Genomic DNA, 21,256 nt, shown 5'->3' on the forward strand with positions numbered 1-21,256 from the left:
ACACGCAGCAAAAAGACGGCTTCTGAAAGGGACATCAAAGTAAGAGAAGCTGTGTTTGTTGTCAAACAGTCAAGTGAACATGAGAACATGAGATCCCACCAGACCATTACAACTATTTTTATTCTTATATCAAACAGGACTTGGCTTCAACATAGTCTTCCATAATGTAATGGATCAAACAGTGATTGACTGGATTTTATCCACTGGGAACTGACTGAGAAGTGAAAAGTTTCTCTATATAACAGGATTGATGGTGTAAGTTGTGGCAAATTACTACACTTTAATGGAAGTTTACAAAGACTAATGTTTTGCTGGGATGACACGCCCCAATGAATCTTTTAAAATAAGTGATGTGTCTTAAGAAAACTAACAGACAGACAGAGAGCTTCAGGGGAAAATAATATGCTACAAAGTTTTTAAACACAACACGTGTATGGAAGTGTAGTAGGCGGGATCATGAGTGTTTGTATGTTGGCGTGGTGGAGGGAAGTCTGGGCACCTGGTATCATTTCCTGCCGTCTCATTATGGGACATCTGTGATTCACTCTGAAGGGGATCCGTGGGGTTTGGAGGAATTTGGCAGAAAGTGGCCCATCCATCTCTCTCCTCCTCCTCCATCTTCTCACGGTCTGAGAGGTTCTGCTCTTGAGGTTGGGGTCGGACAGAAGGATGGAGGGGGGATCTAATCTGAGGGTCACTGAGTTGTGGATTCATAGAAATGGGATCTTTTGGGGAAGAGTCGTTTTGAGGAGACGCTCTAGAGCATTGCTGTTCAGACTCAGTATCTATTTGCTGAGACTCTACACAGTCAACATCACTTCCTGTTAGCGCAGAGGACAGTTCTAACGAAAGGGTTTCACTCCCACTAAATCACACAACAACAGTGACACACCCACAAAAACAACATACATGAGCAGGACAACGGCACACACCGTCAAACCAGAGCCATGTGATGAAAGGAAAGGGAAATGGAAAGGAAAGTGTTATATAACAGAAAGGAGGGACAAAAAAAGAAAAGAAATAAAAAACAATTACACCATGTGTGTGTTTTCAACCTGGTGACAATATACAGTGGCAGGGTTCAGAACACATTATTATTATTCTATCTATATTGAGTATATCTATATCTTCACTCATGACAGTCTGATCGAATCATGAGTCAAGTCAAGTCACCTTTATTTATATAGCACTTCTAACAATGCAGATTGTGTCAAAGCAGCTTTACAGTCATAACTGGTATATAATTTTGGCTGCACAGCAGCTCTTAAAGAAAATGGTGTCATTATCCATCTTAAAGGTTCTCTAAGCGATCCTGGGTGGAGTAACTTCCTGTTGACGTTCGAAGTGTTGTCAAACAAAACAGAGGCTGGCTAGACCCTCCCTCCTCCTCCTCCTCCTCCTCCCCCTCCCCTCCGTGCTTCCTGAAACAGTCATGAACGCGCATTTAAAATCATTCTTGTCGGTTATTGGCTGTTTCGTGGTCCAGGCTGCACCAGTTTGTTTTTATTGCCATTTTCGGAGCTTGTGGCGACTACAGAGACCGCGTTTTTTTACAGTGTGTTCAGAGGACAGGCAGCTAGTGGATAGTGAGGAGATGTTTGCTGTATGTGACAAAAATGTTTTGGCCTAAAAACGCGTGACATCACTTAGAGCACCTTTAAGTAAATTCCATATTGATTCATTCCATTGTAAAAATCAATAGTTATTCATTTAGTTAACTTTCTGTACTCAATCACTCTCTCTCTCCACGAAATGCGAATAACCTCTAGTTTTGTTTTCTTTCAGCTCCATTTTTCTGGCTGCTCTCTTAAGGGCCCGAGTGTGCTCGTTGTACCACGGCGTTGGACTAATTTCCTTAATTACTTGAGTGTAAAAATGTGCAGCTGATGTTAAAAATCACCACACTTTTTAAATAGAGTCATTGTGAGATATAGTACTCACACATTTCGACTAATGCAGAAGGTAATTAGGGGATTTTACGCATGCAGAATATTCCCATACTGCACACAGTACATGAACTGCATACTACAGAAATACTAGCATCTTAGTATGCAATTCCAAACATAATATTCCAAATGGTAAATAAGGAAATCAATATAAACAGCACTGAAAACACTCACTCAAATATTATACAGTTACGGGAGATTATCAATGATACATTAGCATGATGTTTTTTCAGGTAGCATGAATAAGCATTTATGTATTTTTTGGACAAAATCCCTGTCTGTGTTCATTCTGTCAGTCTGATGGTTGTTCTGGATTGGAGCAGCCTGAAGCTCTCAGTCAATTAATGGGAACATCTGGATCAAATCAACCACCCTCTCAAACCTCTGCACGACAAAATCAATGCAAAAAATAAAAAGACACAAAACCATTCTTCTCTTAAGCTGCCATAATTTTGCCACTGACTTACAAATGAAGTTTTTATCCTGTCTTATGAGGATACAGGAGCTTTTCAGCTGGTTTTTAAAAGGATCTTTGTGGAGTTTGGCAAACAGTGGTAGAGTCTAGAGAGAAGACAGTTACCATAAATATCTTGGCAGCTGAAACGGGGAAAATGAAGGTTGCTTAATTTATTTATTTGTTTGTTTATTTTATTATCTATAAAAACCCAGAGGGTTGGGATTTTGGTGCAGGGAGTTTTCACACAACATCACTAATTTCAATGGTAAGAAAGAATTGTTGTTCTAAGAACTGGTATTTATATCTAACCAAATGCCTGACCTTTGACCTACTGACACTAAAGGAGTCGCGTCTTGAGTGTAGCAGTTACTCCCCTTTACTCTTTACAGATGTCAGCTGGAAAGTTCTCAAAAATTCTTGAAGCTCAGACAGAAAGTTTATTTCAGTAGCAAATCATTGTATCCACTGTACTCCAAATGAAAACAACACTACTAAATAATAACTCAATCTCTGTCTCAACACACCAGAGTCGCAGATGAGATTTACCTGAAAGGCCTCTCTCCTCCAACAGGTGAGGTTGTGTCACTCCAGCTTTTGCAGCTGTCGTCTCGGTCTGACCGCGGGCGGCGCACTGGTGCGGGCATGTATGAGCTCTGGTTAGCCTTGTTGGGCAGGTACTGGTTGAAAGGAACGGCGGTCCGCGGCTCGCTGTAGGAAGTTCGCCGCACCAGCATGTCGTCCTTGCGCACGTCCGGCATCTTCCTCTGGGGGGTGTCGCACTCCGAGTCGCTGCCACGGCCTGCAGAGGGACAATCGGTGTGAATTAATGAAGTGTGGCAGTGTCACAATCATCTGCTGTTATAACTGTATTGGGGTGAAGGGGTTAAAGATCTCAGCTCTTAACTGAAATGTTGTAGATTCAAACCCCGCTGGGTCCATCTTCGAGGAGAAAAACTGCTTTAGATTTACCAGTGATGCATCGAAATTTAGCCATCTGAAAATATTCAAATCTAAATACATTTTTCGGTTTTAGCCGAAATGGTTTTGGAGGGCCGAAATCATTGAAACAGTGACATTTAATTAATTTACTTTGACCATGTCAGTGACTACTTTTACATTCACCTTCATAATGCAATTATAAAGGGATTTTGGCAACATGTATTAGTATTGCTTTACGTCATGTAAAGAAAATGCTTCAGTTAAACTAATGCGGTTGAGCTCATAATTGTAGTAACCATAATCGCATTATTACTAGGGGTGGGAATCACCAGAGGCCCCATGATATGATATCACAAAACTTATGTCACAATACAATATTATTGTGATTCTAAATATATTCTGCGATATATTGCAATTTATTACCAAATTATGTCCCCAAAGGACAACTTTGTCAAAACATATTTGTATTACAGTCTAGTCCACCTTAATTCACCAAAAATCATAACGCAGAATCCGCCATTTTGTCCGACAAACAAACCAGACAGGAGACTTAGTAGATTAACATCGGTGGATTTGAACTTGAAAAATGGTGTACTGATGTCTTTCTGTGGTTGAAACAACATACCTTCTGATGTTCATTCATGTTTATTTCATGCAATAACTAGGAAGAGTTGATCGGTTTAAACTTGAACTGAGCTGCTACAGCGATCTGTCACGGGATTGAAGAGTTTTGCTCATGTCGTGTAAACATCTAATCCTAAACCTTAACCTTCAGAAGACACACAGCTCATATCTCCGTCGCTGTAATTTACCGAAGCCCTGCACACATAGTTCAGGAATGGTTTGAGGAACATGATGAAGAGCTCAAGGAGTTGCCCTGACCTCCAAATTCCCCAGATCTCAATCCAATTGAGCATATGTGGGATGTGCTGGACTAACAGATCCGATCCATGGAGATCCCACCTCACAACTTGAAGGTCTTAAAGGATCTGCTGCTAATGTCTTGGTGCCAGAAACTACAGGACATGTCCAGAGGTCTTGTAGAGTCCATGCCTTAATGGGTCAGAGCTGTTTTGGCAGCATGAGGTGGACCTTCACGATATTAGGCTGGTAGATTTAATGTTGTGACTGATCAGTGTATATTGCTGGAGATTTCAGTGGTTGAAATAGAAAAGTGGAAACTGAACTTACAGTAGAAGCAGACGCTCTGACAGGGGCAAATCAGAGAACATTTTTTACAGAAGGAAAAGAGAAATGCAAATTGTTTGGTTTTGGTTCCTTTGAGGCTTTTAAAATGCAGATGAATAAAAGAGGATTATCTGGACTGGACTTGATGACAGTCCAGTGTCTGCCACTCAAAACATTATCTCAAGCACTCTGGAGCATGAACAAACAGCCATTTAAAACCACTTTAGCCTGTGGCTGCGTTTGAGAGGACTGATCCAGAATATTTTGAGGACCTTATATTTGAGGAGATTATAGTCTCAAAGCCCTTCATGGAGCTGATTTGCCAGAGTTCAAGGCTGTTTTCAGGAGCACCTGGATCAACATTGACCTTCCACTGTAACTCTCCTCCTCACCTTCCATCTGCGCCCACATTCCCAGGCAAGCTGCTCTGCACATGTCACCCTGTCTGTCCGACAGCTTCTGCGGCTCAGCGTTAAACACACACCAGTCACGATGATGATTGATGCTGCATGTCACATCACACAACTCTTGACATCAGCAATAAACAAATACTGTACGGCTAGTGAGACGGCAACAGTCTGACACATGATGGTACTGCAGCGAAAGTAAATGTTTCACAGGCATGAGGTTTTTCCAACAGTTTTGTCTCAGATGTTTCTCCTAAAAGTCTAATATAAAGTGTAGAGCAGTACAGAGCAGCTTTAAAACCAATGCTGATAGAACAGCTCACTTAACTTGGTATTGATAGAATTTGATGAGAAATATTTGATTATGAGACAGCAAAAGACTTTCAGCATCAGTCTACACTACTCAATGGTCATCTAATTACTGTTTGGGCAAATGTAGTCTGATGGTGGAGCAGGAGAGCAGAGGGTCAGGCGGTCATCTATGTTTTGGGTAAACATTATATTTCAAGAGTCTCTTTATGAGAAAGCTTCTATTGGACTACTAACATTTCTGATTTTTGATTTAGTTTAACTTCATGCACTAAAATAACTAAAACTGAAATAAAAATTGATAAAAACTGGACAATACATAAAAAAACAAAACAAAATGACTAGCTAAAATTAAAAAAATAAAACTAAAAATATAAATATAAAAAGTGAACCATATCTCACTGATACTGTGTGTGAACTCCAGCGCCATCAAACTCTGGTTCAGACCAAGTGTGAAAACAGCCACACTTTCCACAGCTGACACTTCAAACCCATTTCAACTGAAAAATTGTCTGCCAAATAGAGTATTTTGTCCAGAAGGCCTTATTTACATGCTATGTACATGCTGTTAACAAAACTTGTAAAGTTTTTATAGAAGTCTAATTAAAACATTAACAGCTCTTGGTATATTCTGCTGAAATCAACTTATGAGAAGAGTGACATTATAAAATACCTTTATATATGGGCAAGTTATAATTTCGTCTCCATGTGTACTTCAAACCCTCACATAAATATCCTCCAGAACCATTTATAGATCTTGTTTGGTAAATACTTGAAAAGTCAACATATGCAAAAATGCTCTTCACGCATATGCTTTGTCTAAAGAAGAACTGCAGACAGTCAGTAATGTAACCTCTTACGCTTAAAAGAACGACACAAGCTCAGTATTACAGCATGAGGCACATGTATTTAATGTCACGCTAACAGAGAAAACAATGTATGCAGACCAAACAAGTGACATTTAACAGTGCCACAGGGAAAAAATAGTAGCGAATGCATACTGTGAGACTCGTCTGAGCTCTTCCACATATGTTAAACCAATTTTTGATGTTTAAGTACTTTCTCTTATCCCAGTTTTATGTGCAGAGACTGAGTAAGCTCAAACTCACACCACTGGCTTAACTATCGGCGGGATCTGTTTTACTGAGCAGTGGAAGATGAGGCGCATGACAACACAATTGAATCCTGAAATGTGCATTATATCATGTATTAGATCATGAGATAGTTGGCCATACTATGCCCTAAAATTGTTATTTTTGCTTGCACAGAAATGACAAACTTGATCTTTAAGATATTAAGCGTCAGTTCTGGCAGGTCGCGTCAGTCAAGATCGCATCAGCTGATCCACGTCTACCTATAGCAATACGACACCTATCCCAGCATCCCCATATAAGGGGTCCATTCAGTATTATCAGCAGATCTATCGCTGCTCAGGAGCCGATTACCCTCCTCCATCCCCAGCTCCACCTGTCGTCCAGTCAGGACTTGCCTTCTGATATCCTCTTTGAATCAGACTGTCATTTCTCTTGAATTATGTTTTTACAATGACATCTGTGATATATATTATGTTTACCCTGAGGGGGTTATCGCTGCGCTCCCTGCTCTGATCCGTCTGTACCTGTCAATCATCTTTACTGAATTATTACTGATCTGACCGATGAGTTTGGTCTCTCTTCTGTCTTTGCACCTCGACCTTGAAGTCTGCTTCAAACCCAAGTCTGACTCTCTCTCCCAGTTTCTCTGGAATAGTACAATCTAAATCTAAAACTGAATTTGCTTTTCTAGGAGCTCTAGGGACAGAGCTGGATCTGTGGAAAACTGTGTCTTGGTCACTAGATGAAATAAAGGATATGACTGGAGAAATGCGTTTGTGTTTTCATGTGTTTATTCTCAGGCTGGGCCAAGTTTGATTTAAGTGTTTAAAACTTAAACCCAAGGGTGCAATAGACTCCGATTATATGAGGATGTTTAAAACATTAATGTTGCGAGGGTGTGTGTGTGTTGATTTGCATGTGTGTTTGTGTATGAAGGATAAACTCCCAGAGCTGTGCTGAACGTCTGTCCTGATATGCAAATAATACAATTCAACGAACCACTTTAGTTGTGCATACAGTAGTTAAGATAAAAACGTAAACAGAAAAACCCTTTCTATATCTTTTGTTGTTTATGTCAAAGGCTTTACATCCAGTTAATCTCAACTGTACAGAACTGTGTCACTGCAGAAGCTTGACAACGTGGACATGAACCATGAGCAGAGTAACATGAGGTCAGAAATCGGGAGCCAGACTACATTAAATGTGGGTTAATTTGCAGAATGGATAAACATGGTTTGTGTCGAGTGAGAAAATGAAACTTTTGAATTGTATTTTGGTTCAGTGTTGGGTCTTGAACCTCGATCCCTTTTTTCATTTTATTAGGAAAGGCCCTAATAAGTCTGTAACCATGACGACGACACCCTGATCAACAGAAACACTGAAACCACAGGGATCAAACCCGCATGATGTCACATCTGTGTGATGTGCTGTATCAGCCTCGGTCAATCGCACATGTGAATAAGACATTACATTTGTTTTGAGTAGAGTTTACTTTTCACCAGTCTTCAGTAACTCAACACATCATTCAGACTTGGCCCCTCCTCATGGGCGGAGCACTGCCAGAAGCCACACCCCCTGTTCTGATATGACATCAGTTGCACACGCAGCTCAATTTTATCATGCATAAATAGCATTTTTGTGTGTTACGCTAATAACTGGCTGGCTGTAATCTTCGAGTGAGTTTATCCATCTTCAGTCTAGCTCGCTTATAATTATGTTTTTATAAAAACTATTGCAATGCCTAATAATCTGACTGGAGTTACAGATAACAGTCAACAAGACAACAGCAGCATGAGTGAATTGTTTTTGTGTCATGGATTTGAAGTCTGCCATCTTTGCTCATGAAAGCTCAGTTCAGTCGAACACCTGACCATAAATGCCATGTGACAACAAATAATTGGCTGATGACAAAACCATTTACTATTTTTAAGAGCCCTCCAAACATGGGCATGTAAATCTAGTTTGTAATGTCCATCAATGGAGAAAGATGTTTGTGGTTACAGCATCTAAGGATAACTGGACCATGATAACCAGCAAAATCTGGACCCTTTGCTCATGAACCTCTTTAATTTAGTGAGGTTATGAGTGAGTGATAAACAAAATGTATATTGGTTGTCAAATTTGAGCCCATTTAATATATCAAAGCCCATTTGTGATGTTAGCATGAGTCTTACCATCGCTGTAGCCGCGGGCGAGCAGGCCGTCGGGCGAGGGGGTTTGACGGGAACGTGAGCCGATGGAGTCCAGGCTGTCGAAGGAGTCGTCTCGCGTGTGTCTCGGCGGGGAGAGAGAGTCGCTGCGCTCGGACTCACAGCAGTCGATATAACCGCTGTCCCTGATGCTGCGCTGCGGGCTGTCCCACTCCTCTGCTTCCTGACACACACACACACACACACACACACACACACACACACACACAGCACAGGTTCAGAGACTACGAGTGTGTTTCAACTGAGAACATTTTTAAACAAATAATTGGTTTAAACATTCATTCTCATTTATTTCCACACACTAACTCACCAGTTATGTGTGGACGAGTGTAAACAGAACAGTTTCACCAAACCAGATCAGTAAAAACACATGAAGTGAGCAGGGCTGCATCTGAAATCACATACTTCCCTACTATATAGTAGGCGAAAAACAGTATATGACAGAAGAAGTATGTCTGAATTCACAGTACCTACAGACCTTCCGGTGAGATTCTGTGCATATGATAGACACTTTAGGTCACACGGCGGATGTAGCACATCCAGATTACATTCATATATACAGTAGAAAACATTTTTTAAGCTGTCATGAATTAATTACTTTTTCAAAATAAGTACCTACTGAAGAGAGTTTGTGATTTCGGATGCAGCCCTGGTTTCTCCAGGATGGATGAGGTGTGAGGGTGCACTGGAAGAGGAAGTGAGGTTTATATAAGCGTCCTGCTGTGATTGGCAGGCTCTGATTAAAGCAGCAGAGCTCAGCTGACGTCAGCTCTTTCAGTCGCTCTGCTGTGTCACCCAAACACAAACCAGCCTTTCATCAGAGCCCTGCAGCGCTGCGACCGAACCCAGAACAGTCCTGGATCTGACCAGATGGGGAAACGCTTTTCATGCAAAGGACACATGATGGAAAAACACATGGCAGTCCGGTGACATCACCGGCTGTGTCACATTAGCTGCTGTGTGATAAAGTCTTTGTTCTACACCGTTCTAGAAAAAATCTCGAAGCCCATATCAGGTGGATTTTTAAAGTTTGTCTGCTGCACAAAACAACAGATTGACGTCCGTGTGAGATCATTGTGTCCCCTGGAGATCTGAGACGGCCTCTTCCAACAATGAGCTCAAGAGTGATGGACAGAGGTGGAGTGTTTTTCTCAAGACGCTCACAATCCGGCCCAAATCATGCAAAACTGCTTTATACTCAATGTTTAGCTTTTCTGAAGGAAATGAGAGTGCCCATGGAAAATGACTGATTCTGATCTGACCATCACAAAAATTCATGCAAAATCAACCAATCTGAGCACTGCTTGAATCAGCTCGCATTTTTGTCATATTTTCCGCAAAAAAATGTTAACTAAACATTAGACAAAATAAAAGGCAGTTCTAAATTGCCATGTATAAAGACCCAGTTAATATTGTGAAAAATAAATAAATATTGTAAATATGTGTACAATATTATTTGAAAAATATTTAAATATTAAAATCACCGGACCCCAGTTTGAAAAGCCTGTATTAAACTGATAAACGTGAATATTTGATAGTGGCTGATTTCACCAGTGCATTTCTCTTCATTTTATATGTGCATTTACTTCAGCTGTAAAATTTGCAAAAGCAATAGACAGAAATATAATAAACTGTCAAATGCATTTCACATGTACAGTATGTAATTAGTGACAGTGTGTGAGTACTGGTATCAAACACATATTTTTTCAGTAATAATTACACATATTTACAGGTAACTGTACCCTTACTGTTGCTCATCCCACTACAAAACAACACAAAATGCCACAAATATCATTTCTGGGATGCAAAACTCAGGAAAAGTCCCATGAAATCCTGGTGGGAGTAAGTAATCCAAGTCAAAAGAGTCCCACCCTCAGACTCTGCTCTCTTGATTTGAGGATTCATGACAAACTAACACATCTGCTGACATTCATCAGTGTTTGGAGGTGTCTGTACCTTTCTCATCTGTGACAGCAGTCCCTCAAACTCCCGCAGGTCCAGCGTGGGCCCGTTGTAAGAAGCGCTGCTATTGGCTGCTCGACCCAGCCAGTAGATAGTGATCAGAACCTGAAGGAACACAGTCAGACATGATCCCTCAGTGTGTCTCATGATCCTCACACTGAAACTCCTCATGAGCCAAACTAAACAACATCACAAACTGTCTTCAGTCATGAAGGACTGCGTTACTGATCTCATGTAAAGCTCACGATGAATAACATCTGACTACAAATTAATAGAAACTGCCAGAATGCTCTTTGATGAATAGAAGAACAGCATTTATCTGAAATAGAATCTCTTGTAACATTATAAATGTCTTTACTGTCACTGCAGACTTTACTCACATGTTTTAACTTCTTGTTGTTGTCTGGACTCCTGAGAGACAGAGAATGAGAAACATGTTCAGATCGATCAATCAATCAAACCAAATAAAGCAGGTAAGACAGAAACACATGATCTTTCAACAGTCTCTCTTTCACACATTCAACATCCGCAACTTCCAAAGCGTCCAGGAATGTGTTTCGACTGGCGAGGAAAACGCTGGCTTGATGAAACACGGTAAAAATATAAACACCGAATCTCTGACCAACACACTGCTGGCATTTCTGTTCTCTAATATAACGGCTATAAAGATTGAAAAACAGAGAGAGAGAGAGATGTCTAGATGAAGCAGCAGGTTTCTGTTTTTCTAAGTGTTCCTCCTGTAATTCCAACAGTATTAGATCATTCTTCTGATAGCACCTTCTGTCCATCTCTCTGCCTTCATCTGTCATAAAGACTTCATTGTTTCCATCAACAAGCAGAGTATCTGCATACTTCAGTTCTGCGCTCATCTCATATTCATCACGATCCAGTGGAAAGAGTGATGAGAGAGAGAGAGAGAGAGAGAGAGAGAGAGAGAGGTGCAGTACAGGTGTGTGACAGACAGACACGTGTAGATCTGCAGAAGAAACTCGTTCAGGTCAGCAGTAAGGCTCTTGAGGTTAAAGTACATTGAGAGTTGAGGCTAAAGGGTGTCGTAATGACCTCGAGTGCCTTGCTTTATTTTAATATTATGGAAATTATAGTTACATAATCGCTAATCATTAATGACATACATTTTCATTAAACTTTTTTCAAGCAAATTAACTGAAAACTGAAACTTTTAAACTTTTAAAATACTTTTAAAACTTTTAAAATAATATATCACAAAACAATAAAATTGTAATAATAAAAATAATAGATGTTAAAATAATTAAAATTAAAATATAGTTGTGAGCAGACATTATCAGGGTTCAGGAAATACATGGTTTTTAAAGCTTTTTTTCACCTTTGTAACAGTTATAGCCCCACCTATGGGTCAATCTCCATAAGCCTTTGAATGCTTCATTATAATCATGTGATGCGTGAGATCCCCTAATGATGTGAAGTTCTGAGTTTTCGTTTGAGAACGACGGGCTTTTGGGTAGACTTGGCCATGCCAATTTTCTAAATGACCCTGCTATAGCTATCCACAAGCCAACGTTCAACATTTTTTTGATAGCTATTGACCTGGAGAGTCCTGAGAATTGTGCCGCAGTGGTTTAATTGAGGTTGAGCCGAAAACCTAGGACCAATTCATCAAAGATGGTTTTTGAAACAATCTCCAATATTTAACGAACGATTCGATGGACAGCGGCGGTCCTAGAGGCAAAGTTGCTCAGAATGAGGAGTTCTACCATGAGGTATGATTATCATGGGCGTGTGTGAAAAATCATATGATACACAATCCTTTCCGCACGTGAAAAACGCGAAGGCGCCCCCCGGTGGCCGATTTCTTTTGAATTTCTCACAGGCCTCTAGGGTTGTGAGTCAAACAGGCCCAGCGAGTTTCGTTCCGATCGGCCTCCGTTAACCTCGTCTGATAGCTGCTCAAACTTAATTGGCTGATGGCGGACAAGTTTTTTCAGACACATTAATGTCCTCATAGATAATCATTACACCTCGGACGAAGACACCGCATGCCATTTTTCAAGCCAATCAGAATTAGAGTTGTGTAGTTATAGCTATTTTTTAAGTTTTTTCCTGTTATAGCGCCACCAGGTGATCAGTCGCCACATCATTTTCCATGTGACCACGGAATGAGCTCTTACATACGTGTGCCAAGTTTGGTGAAAATATCTCATTCTGTTCACGAGTTATAGCTATTTTAGTAAAAGTGGCCCCGCCCACTTCAAACGTTATGCCGGCCGTTAGGGACCGAGAATCGAAATTTAATTTTTTTTTTTGATAATTACTAACAATCAGACTCCAGACAATCTCTCTACACTAGTTTAGTTCCAATTGAGCCAAAAACCTAGGACTAGTTCGCAAAAGTACGTTTTTCAAAAAAATCCAAAATGCCTACAAATTTCACCGGGCGACGATCAAATCTGAGACACGCCATCTTGAGCCAAAGATATCAGACACTTGAGCCTACACCTTCAGGAGTTATGAGTCATTTCGTACTTTTGACCGCTGTAGCGCCCCCGTCAGGCCGGTCGGTGCGAGTCTGGTGACGCTGTAGGGCGGTGTGAGCGCTACCAGCCCTCAGAGTTCAAGTCTCTACGACTCACGCTTTGGTCCGATCACTTTTAGGGGAGAATGATGATCCTTGGAAAATTAAACAATTACAATCGAGTTTCAGCACTTTTGAGGCCCTAATTAATTAAGCACTGAAACTATAGGCTTCAATATAATATCAGCCTAAACTAAAGCGATTCACACTGATAGACAGCAACTGGACATCAGTCAACTTCATGAAAGATTTAAACTTGCTTGTCAAAAAGAAAAAGAAAAAAAAAGATAATTTATTATTTTAACAATTTAACAACTTAAAGAAAAAATAAATAGGTGAAATGGTCATTGACATATTGTGCATCACTGTGTTTAAGCAGTGTTTGTGAAGTATTGTGGCAACAGTGTGATAATGCAAGAAATAAAAACTGTGTTTTTCTGTCTGGAGCTTCAGACTAAAACAACAATCTGACGACATTTAGACACTTGAGTAATTCAGAAGCACTGTGACCCACACACACACACACACACAGGTTTGTTTTTGTGAATTGTGGGTTTTTATACTGTAAAAACCGTATATTTTACTTTCTCACAAAGACTCATTCTGTGTGATTTATAAGCCTTTTGAAAAGTGGGGACATGGAGTAATGTCCTCATAAGTCACCTCTCCTTGTAATACCCATGTCATTATACACATTTGTGTCTCACACACACACACACACACACACTAACAGAGAGAGAGGAGGAATGTAATTCAATCTCTCTTGTTCATTCAGTTTGACCAAACCAGTCCTGTAAGCAAGACGATCTCTGTGATTTACAGTAGTTTCAGTCTCAGAAACGCCTCCTCATGCCTGACGGCTGATCCTCACGGAGCAGAAACTACACACTCCTGAACGGAGCGGGACATCCGAGACGAGACGCTGCACTGGACAAACACGCCTCTGTCTAATATCTGCTGTGGCCATGAGAAAAATTACCAAACAAAAGCAGAACAAGTTTGTAAGCCAGTTAAAGAAGTCATGGAGAGACTACATGTTTATCCATTTGGACAAACACAGACGTCTGTTGTTATAAATGTGATTATATAGAGTTCGGCTGATATGGATTTCCTGACGGCCGATGATGATATCTTAGAGATGAACGATGATATACATGATATCACAATATATGATTTAAAGATGGTAACTATAGAAGTCTGTTCAGTTTACTTTAGTTCACAATTCTGTCTAATAATTTATTAAACAACACTGTTAAACAAACAAATACGTCAAAATAAATGTCCCAATACCGACACTTGTTAGCCAAACAGAAAAACGTATAAAACGATATTGATATTAAAAAATCCAAAATCGCGGTTTGTCTCATCCGCCACCTGGAGTGCCCATGATCTCCACCAGAGGGCACTCTTCCTGTCTCCTTCGCTTAAGCCACTGCTGGACTCATGAAGGTCTGATCACTTCCACCTGTGTGTGATTCACTCGTTTGTGTTTGTCTTTTTCCCTCATTCATTGCGAAGTCTTGTGTGTGTCACACTGATCTCTGAGAGGTTTCTGCTCTTGTTTATTTGTACCGTTTGCTCTGGTTCTGACTCTCACCTCTCCCGCTTTGGATTGACGAAACTGGATTTCCCTTTAATAATCAACTGCATTTGGATCCTCAACCGTGTGTTTCAGAGCAGGTCGTGACAGGCTGATATATCAGCTATGGCAATATATATTGTTCGACCACTATAATTATATTTACTTCAGACTACACTGTAAAAATCTTCATTCAGTTGTTTACATCTATTACATCTGTAACTTTGGCATCATGTTGATTTTGATCAACTAGTTCTTTCTATCATTTAGTTTTTACCATTAAAGTCTGTAAACCCGTGAAAACACTCATAAGACAGAGCTGAAGTGAGCAGAACCTTCTGAAAGATCAAAACCAGAGGCTGAACTTTTAACAAGACGAGGGATCGGGGCTCTTTCGCCCAAAAATGAAGATATTTTGAAGAACTGTTTTTATAAAACTGTTTGGACCAAAAACAACACTGAGCGTTTGTGTTTCACAGGAGAAAGAAGTTGTTCTGGAACAACATGAGAGTGAGTAAATGATGACTGATGTTCATATTTATGTGAAATATCTCTTTAAGGGTCAGAGAAAGGGTGGACAATGGCTGTAAAACAAACAATAATGCCTCCCACCAAAAAATGAGTCAATATTGAACACTTCATGATTTTACCGCATTAATTCTGTGTCAATAACATTCATCTGCTCATGAAAAAGAAATATTTCAGTTCAAACTGAGGTTTTGTTCTCTATTTAATCTCATTTCTGTCTGTATGAGAATTATACAATAAACAAATGAGATTTTAAAATATTTTATTCCAATAAACATCTATAAAAATATATAAGCTACAATACTCACAGAAGCAAATCTATACAGTAAAATGACCAGATTTTGTGAGAAAATCTTAATAATACATCCATCAATTTTAATGAGTTTGTTTTGACAAGAAACCAAAATATCTGGGAATTTTTATCGAGCTCCACTGTCCAAATAACATATTGCGACATAGCAAATTATAGCAACGTCTTAGCAAGATCCAGTGTTTCTAAGTAAACAAGCACACACACACACACACACACACACACACACTCAGAGTGTAACGAGTGGTTGATCTTACTTGTTGGAGCGTGTGGAGGAGTCCTGCAGATCTCCAGGATCAAACAGCTGCGATCCCTTCAAACCCAACTCCTCACAACCCTTCAGGAAGAGCGCCACATTATCCTAAACACACACACACACACACACACACGTGAGCGGATCCCACATGAACGCAGCGCCAGGAGTAACTGCACACACACCGTTAAAGAGCAGGAGGGGAGGCGAAGCGACGCCAGTGGTTTTGGGCACCTCCGCCTCTCTCTCTCTCCTGTTCAGCGCTCCTCCTCAGGTGCAGGAATGTCTCTCTCTCTCTCTCTCTCTTTCAGGTGACTCTGGTCTTTTGTTGAAGAATGCAACCTGAGCTCTGTTATCCGCTCTCCTCCGGTTCCCAGCTCACCCTCCCTTCAGCTTCTCTCCAGCGGACCTGGAAGGGTGGCACAGTTTCCTGTCCCTAGCGATTGTTGTCACTCTCTTGTTTTGGAGGGACACGACGTTTTATCTCACGCCCATGTGAGAGTGAGAGAGAGAGAGAGAGAGAGAGAGAGAGAGAGCCCTGCCCCTAGAGCTGAACCCTTCTACACAATATTAACACACACACACACACACACACACACACACACATGAGAGCAACATTTCGATGTTGTCACGGCAGCAGAGCCGCTCTTCAGTCTGGTTTTGTCCGCTGAACCCTAAGATTGAATTATTTACTGAGATTTTAAGTCTTGCAATATTCAGTGGGTCCAAAAGTCTGAAACCACCTTGAAAATATGGGATTTTCATTTAAACCTGTAAACAAAGAAACATTTGAGATTCTGGACTATTTCTAGGTCACTGATTAAATAAGCAAATTTGTGGCATTGATCATGTGACTGTTTGCACAGATGGATCATGCTGAAGAACATCATCAGGTTTTCTTCATCACTTTGACATTAAAGCATAAGATGGACATACAAATACTAATAGCCTATATTATTTTTATTAAATATTGAGTCCCACCTAATATTAGGTGTTTTTAACTACTATGTACTTACATGATTTGGTACAGTGTGTTTATTGTGTTGATGTTGTACTGTAAAACACCTGTGCTGTTATTGAGGAGATACAGGTACAGTTAGGACAGGTTTAAGGGTCCACAGTGTACTTACAGATGCACGTACAGAAATGAATCAAGCTGTGATTACATGCAAGTGTTTTTTATATATATAAGTACAATGTAAACACATATGCACACAATAAACGCACTATATCAAATGATTAATTAAAATGTTACTACACAGCAGTTAAAAGTCGTTTGTTTTTGTGCACAAAAAGTATTCTCGTCTCTTCATAACATTAAGGCTGAACCACTGCAGTCACATGACTGTTTTAACGATGTCTTTAGTTCCTTTCTGGACCTTGAAAGTGTTGATTATATTGCTGTCTATGGACGAGTCTCTTGGATTTCATCAAAAATATCTTAATTTGTGTTCTGAGGATGAATGAAGGTTTTACGGGTGTGGAACGACATGAGGGAGAGGAATTAATGACAGAAATAGCTAAATTTAAATAATGAGTCAATACATCATTAATCCTTCTTCCAAAACATGTTTTTGCCGAACAGAGGAGCGTCTGCTGGCGAAAAGAGAAGCTCGTAATAAAACAAGAATCAACATCGGCTTTAGGAGGTGACGAGAACTGAGGGATTTGACGCGACGCGGAGATGATGGTGTTTTTATGACTCAACAGGTGAGAAAGTGTTTTATTGAACAGATAATGTCACATGTAGCTAACAGAGTTCACTGTGAAGCATCATCTATTGTGAAGATCATTATTGGTATGAATTTATTCTCAAGATAATATCGTATCTATGAATGGGTAAAACTACAGTAACATCTTTAGCTTCCTTCTAAACTATTATATCTCTTAAAACTAGTAGTGAATGTTTTACGAGCAGTAGGATAATCATATTCATCCGCAAGGAGCCAAAGCACAACCAAAACAATGTTCTTCTGCTAAATGCATGCGGTTTTGATTTTTGAGAGTAGAATACTGCCCCCTGCTGTCCAGGAGCTCACTGCGCAGAAGAGCTGTTCATCATTAGACCTCAACAGAATACACTGTTAGTTCAGTGCACTGGAAGATGTTTCACTTCTCCAAAGAAATCTAAGGCCAACAAAGAAAAATAAAGACAGAAACACTGACACACACTCATGAGCGAACACAGATCCTGCTCGACTCACACCCGCTGCTCACGCTCATCGTTAGCGATCTAGGAATCACATTAGAGCCAGATATCTGACGATCAGCAAGCCAAGAAAAGCCTCTCGAACTCATAAACAAATCCAGAGACTAATCCTTCCCTGGAAGAGCTCATTGCAGCCGGATTCTAGACAAATATACCACTTTGTCTCCTGCTGGAATGATATAAACCTGTTCACCCTGATCCTGGAAGGTGTGCGGCAGCCAAACACCATGAACAACATTAAAAACATCAGTTTAAATGCCTCACATTTCTAACTATAATCAAACTGACTGTACAAATCATTCCAATTTAAATGATATAAACTAACTTAAAAACACAAGTTCAGTCTCATATATTAATGCATCATTAGCCCAATATGACAGCTTCGTTAAATAGTAAAGTAGTCCTCAGATGATTTACAGCAATAATCTGATCTTGAACTGATTAATTAGTTATTACTCCACCACCTGCATGATGACATCATTAACGGCAGTTCTATAATGTTTAACGAGTCTTGATCAGATTTCTCCAACAAATTATGATAGTTAAAGGGTTAGTTCACCCAAAAATGTAAATTTCTGTCATTAATTACTCTCCCTCGTGTCGTTCCACACCCGTAAGACCTTCGTTCATCTTCAGAACACAAATTAAGATATTTTTGATGAAATCTGAGAGACTTGTCCATAGACAGCAATATAATCAACACTTTCAAGGTACTAAAGGCATCGTTAAAACAGTCATGTGACTGCAGTGGTTCAACCTTAATGTCATGAAGAGACGAGAATACTTTTTGTGCGCAAAAACAAAACAATCTCTTCTCTTCTGTGTCATTCTCATGCGTTGTTTACATCCAGCGCTTCCAGGTTCATCATCAGAACGCCGACTCATTATTGGCCGGCTCCTGCGTCAGCTTATCACATGCATGCATCGTGCTGATCACATGATCAGCTTTGGCCAATACTGAGCCGGTATTCGGACGTAAACACGGAAGCTTCACTGCATCACCTGTGTAAGATAATGACAGAAGAGAAGAGATTGTTGAATAAAGTTGTTGTTTTTGCACACAAAAAGTATTCTCGTCTCTTCATAACATTAAGGTTGATCCACTGCAGTCACATGACTGTTTTAACGATGTCTTTAGTACCTTTCTGGACCTTGAAAGTGTTGATTATATTGCTGTCTATGGATGAGTCTCTTGGATTTCATCAAAAATATCTTAATTTGTGTTCTGAAGATGAACGAAGGTCTTACGGGTGTGGAACGACATGAGGGTGAGTAATTAATGACCGAAACTTCATTTTTGGGTGAACTAACCCTTTAAGCTGAAAGTTGTGTTGTTAATAAATGAAATAACTGATTGTGGTTTCATGTGAAGATGTCAGGAGTTGCTTCTTGGGCATTAGTTCAGCAATACATTTCCTGCTAACTTCCTGTAATGTGATTTATATGCATACCGCAAAGCCTTGTTTATGAGAAACTAGGAGAATTGCTACTTGCATCACTGATATATTCAAATAGACAGTGAAACATTGAACTGACAACACCAAAGAACAACTCAACTATAGCTAATATTTCCAGTCTTCTTTGGAAGTAAGAGACGAGCCAAAGTCAAGAAAAACAATGGCAGTCAATCACTCCTCCTGCATTACTGTTACTGCTGGCATGAGCCAAACCCAGACGACGGTAATGCCAGACGGAGATGCGCCAAGTACAAGAAACATGTTTCCACTGATCCGTTCTGCTGCACACTGGGAATCGAGATATAAAGCTGCTTTACAGGAGCGTTACAGTTCCTTCAGAAGGGCAGAAATATGATGAACAGAGTCCAACTGAACACATGTAACGGTGCCAGAGCTGAAAGTCACCAGCATTTCAACATGTATAATTACACGCATGACCGTGCACTGGAGTTTCTGCACCTGTCAGCGCTGGAAGAGCTGAATCTGGTCATTCAGAGGAGAAAACAGACTTCTGCATGTGTGAAGCAGCAGCCCATGCACACAATTCCTCCCTATCTTCCTTCACCTTCATCCACACGGCCTCCCGCCAAGAATAACAGCCGACACGCAAACAATGTGCTGACACCTGCATAAAGAGGAACTGGTGAGCAGACATAACATCAGCGCTGGAGAAACAGAGAGAGAAGCAGACAGATGAAGCAGATGGAGGAAATGGATAGTGTTTTAGAACCTTCTTTAGGAAACGTTTTAGATCTAAAATGACTTTTCAGCTCATTTGTGTTTCCAACAGTATGTCTGCAAATAATATGGTTGCTATAAACGTGAGATTTAAGTTTGAATTTACCGTTAAGAGGATTCAAATGTTTGGCAGAACCTTTGAAAATCTCTTGAAGTTATGTACTCCATTCATTTTAATTATGATTCATAACTCTGGCTATTTTGATAAGAGCTGAGAACATCCATCTATTCAAGTTCCTCACATAAACTCTGACAAAATCTTGAAAACATTCCAGGTATGTGCTTCAGGAACTAAAACACGGCTGTATTACAGGAGTTTATGCAAAACAACGGACTTGAGACCCCCATAACCGTAGACTGTGAAACAGTAAGTCTGGAGTCCCATTAGCAAAAAAAAAAAACAGGAAAGGGAAGAAGGAGTCGAGCTGTTTTATTATGATGCGGGAGATAACAGATAACAGCATGTTTGTGCAATTTGCGCTTGACAATTGCTTTGCACTTCAAGTGCCAAAAAGACCTGCAACCAATTCATTATTTCAGAAGATGACAGACTTGATTCTGTCTGGAAATGCAATGATTGCAATAATTCAGGCTTTGGCATTTTGTTTTGAAACGCTTCATGTTGTGTCAGAATCACACACTGTTGCGTAATTTGCCTTAAAGCTAAAATCTTTCAATAAATAGATTAAGGGAAACCACAGTAATATCTGCCCAGAACTCTTTGTAATCCATTTAATTTATGATTTGACAACAAAATCACCCCAGTTATTGAGATGCACTTGCCAGAGACGTTATGAAGGGAGGAGACCGTATGCATATTAAAATAAAAAGGATTGCTCAGACTTTATTCACAATCGATCCAACATTTGTTGATAAGCTGACAATGCAATACTTCAAGCATAAAAATACAAATATTGGGCTGATATATTACATTGGGTAAAATATCTGAATTTTAATTAGATTTGTATTGATATCTTTCAGTGTCCAATATATTACTCACTGGTAAATTAATTTACCATTATTGTTTTCACTGATGTATTTGCTTTCACTGTTTGTCTCATGAGATCCAGTGTTAAAATGTCACGTGTTTCTCTGAAGATTATTTCAAGATATAAACGT

The 21,256-nt window shown here is 39.9% G+C and overlaps 1 protein-coding gene across 7 annotated transcripts in view; it reads right to left on the minus strand.

Annotated features, from left to right (window-relative positions):
- The window catches only part of limch1b (LIM and calponin homology domains 1b), an 80,000-nt gene that overhangs the window by 24,640 nt on the left and 34,104 nt on the right, over window positions 1-21,256 (minus strand). For 3 of the 7 annotated variants that reach the window (XM_048176601.1, XM_048176602.1, XM_048176606.1), the window contains exons 4-9: window positions 15,738-15,841; window positions 10,893-10,923; window positions 10,507-10,617; window positions 8,515-8,713; window positions 2,950-3,202; window positions 500-865 (exon numbers count right to left, since the gene is read on the minus strand). In XM_048176601.1, coding sequence (XP_048032558.1) covers window positions 500-865; window positions 2,950-3,202; window positions 8,515-8,713; window positions 10,507-10,617; window positions 10,893-10,923; window positions 15,738-15,841 — 1,064 coding nt within the window. Of the gene's footprint in view, window positions 1-499; window positions 866-2,949; window positions 3,203-8,514; window positions 8,714-10,506; window positions 10,618-10,892; window positions 10,924-15,737; window positions 15,842-15,918; window positions 16,203-21,256 lie in introns of those variants that run through there. The other 4 variants (XM_048176607.1, XM_048176605.1, XM_048176608.1 and 1 more) reach the window with 2 other exon arrangements.

The sequence above is a fragment of the Megalobrama amblycephala genome, linkage group LG23 (assembly GCF_018812025.1).
Source record: "Megalobrama amblycephala isolate DHTTF-2021 linkage group LG23, ASM1881202v1, whole genome shotgun sequence".
NCBI classification, from domain to species: domain Eukaryota; kingdom Metazoa; phylum Chordata; class Actinopteri; order Cypriniformes; family Xenocyprididae; genus Megalobrama; species Megalobrama amblycephala.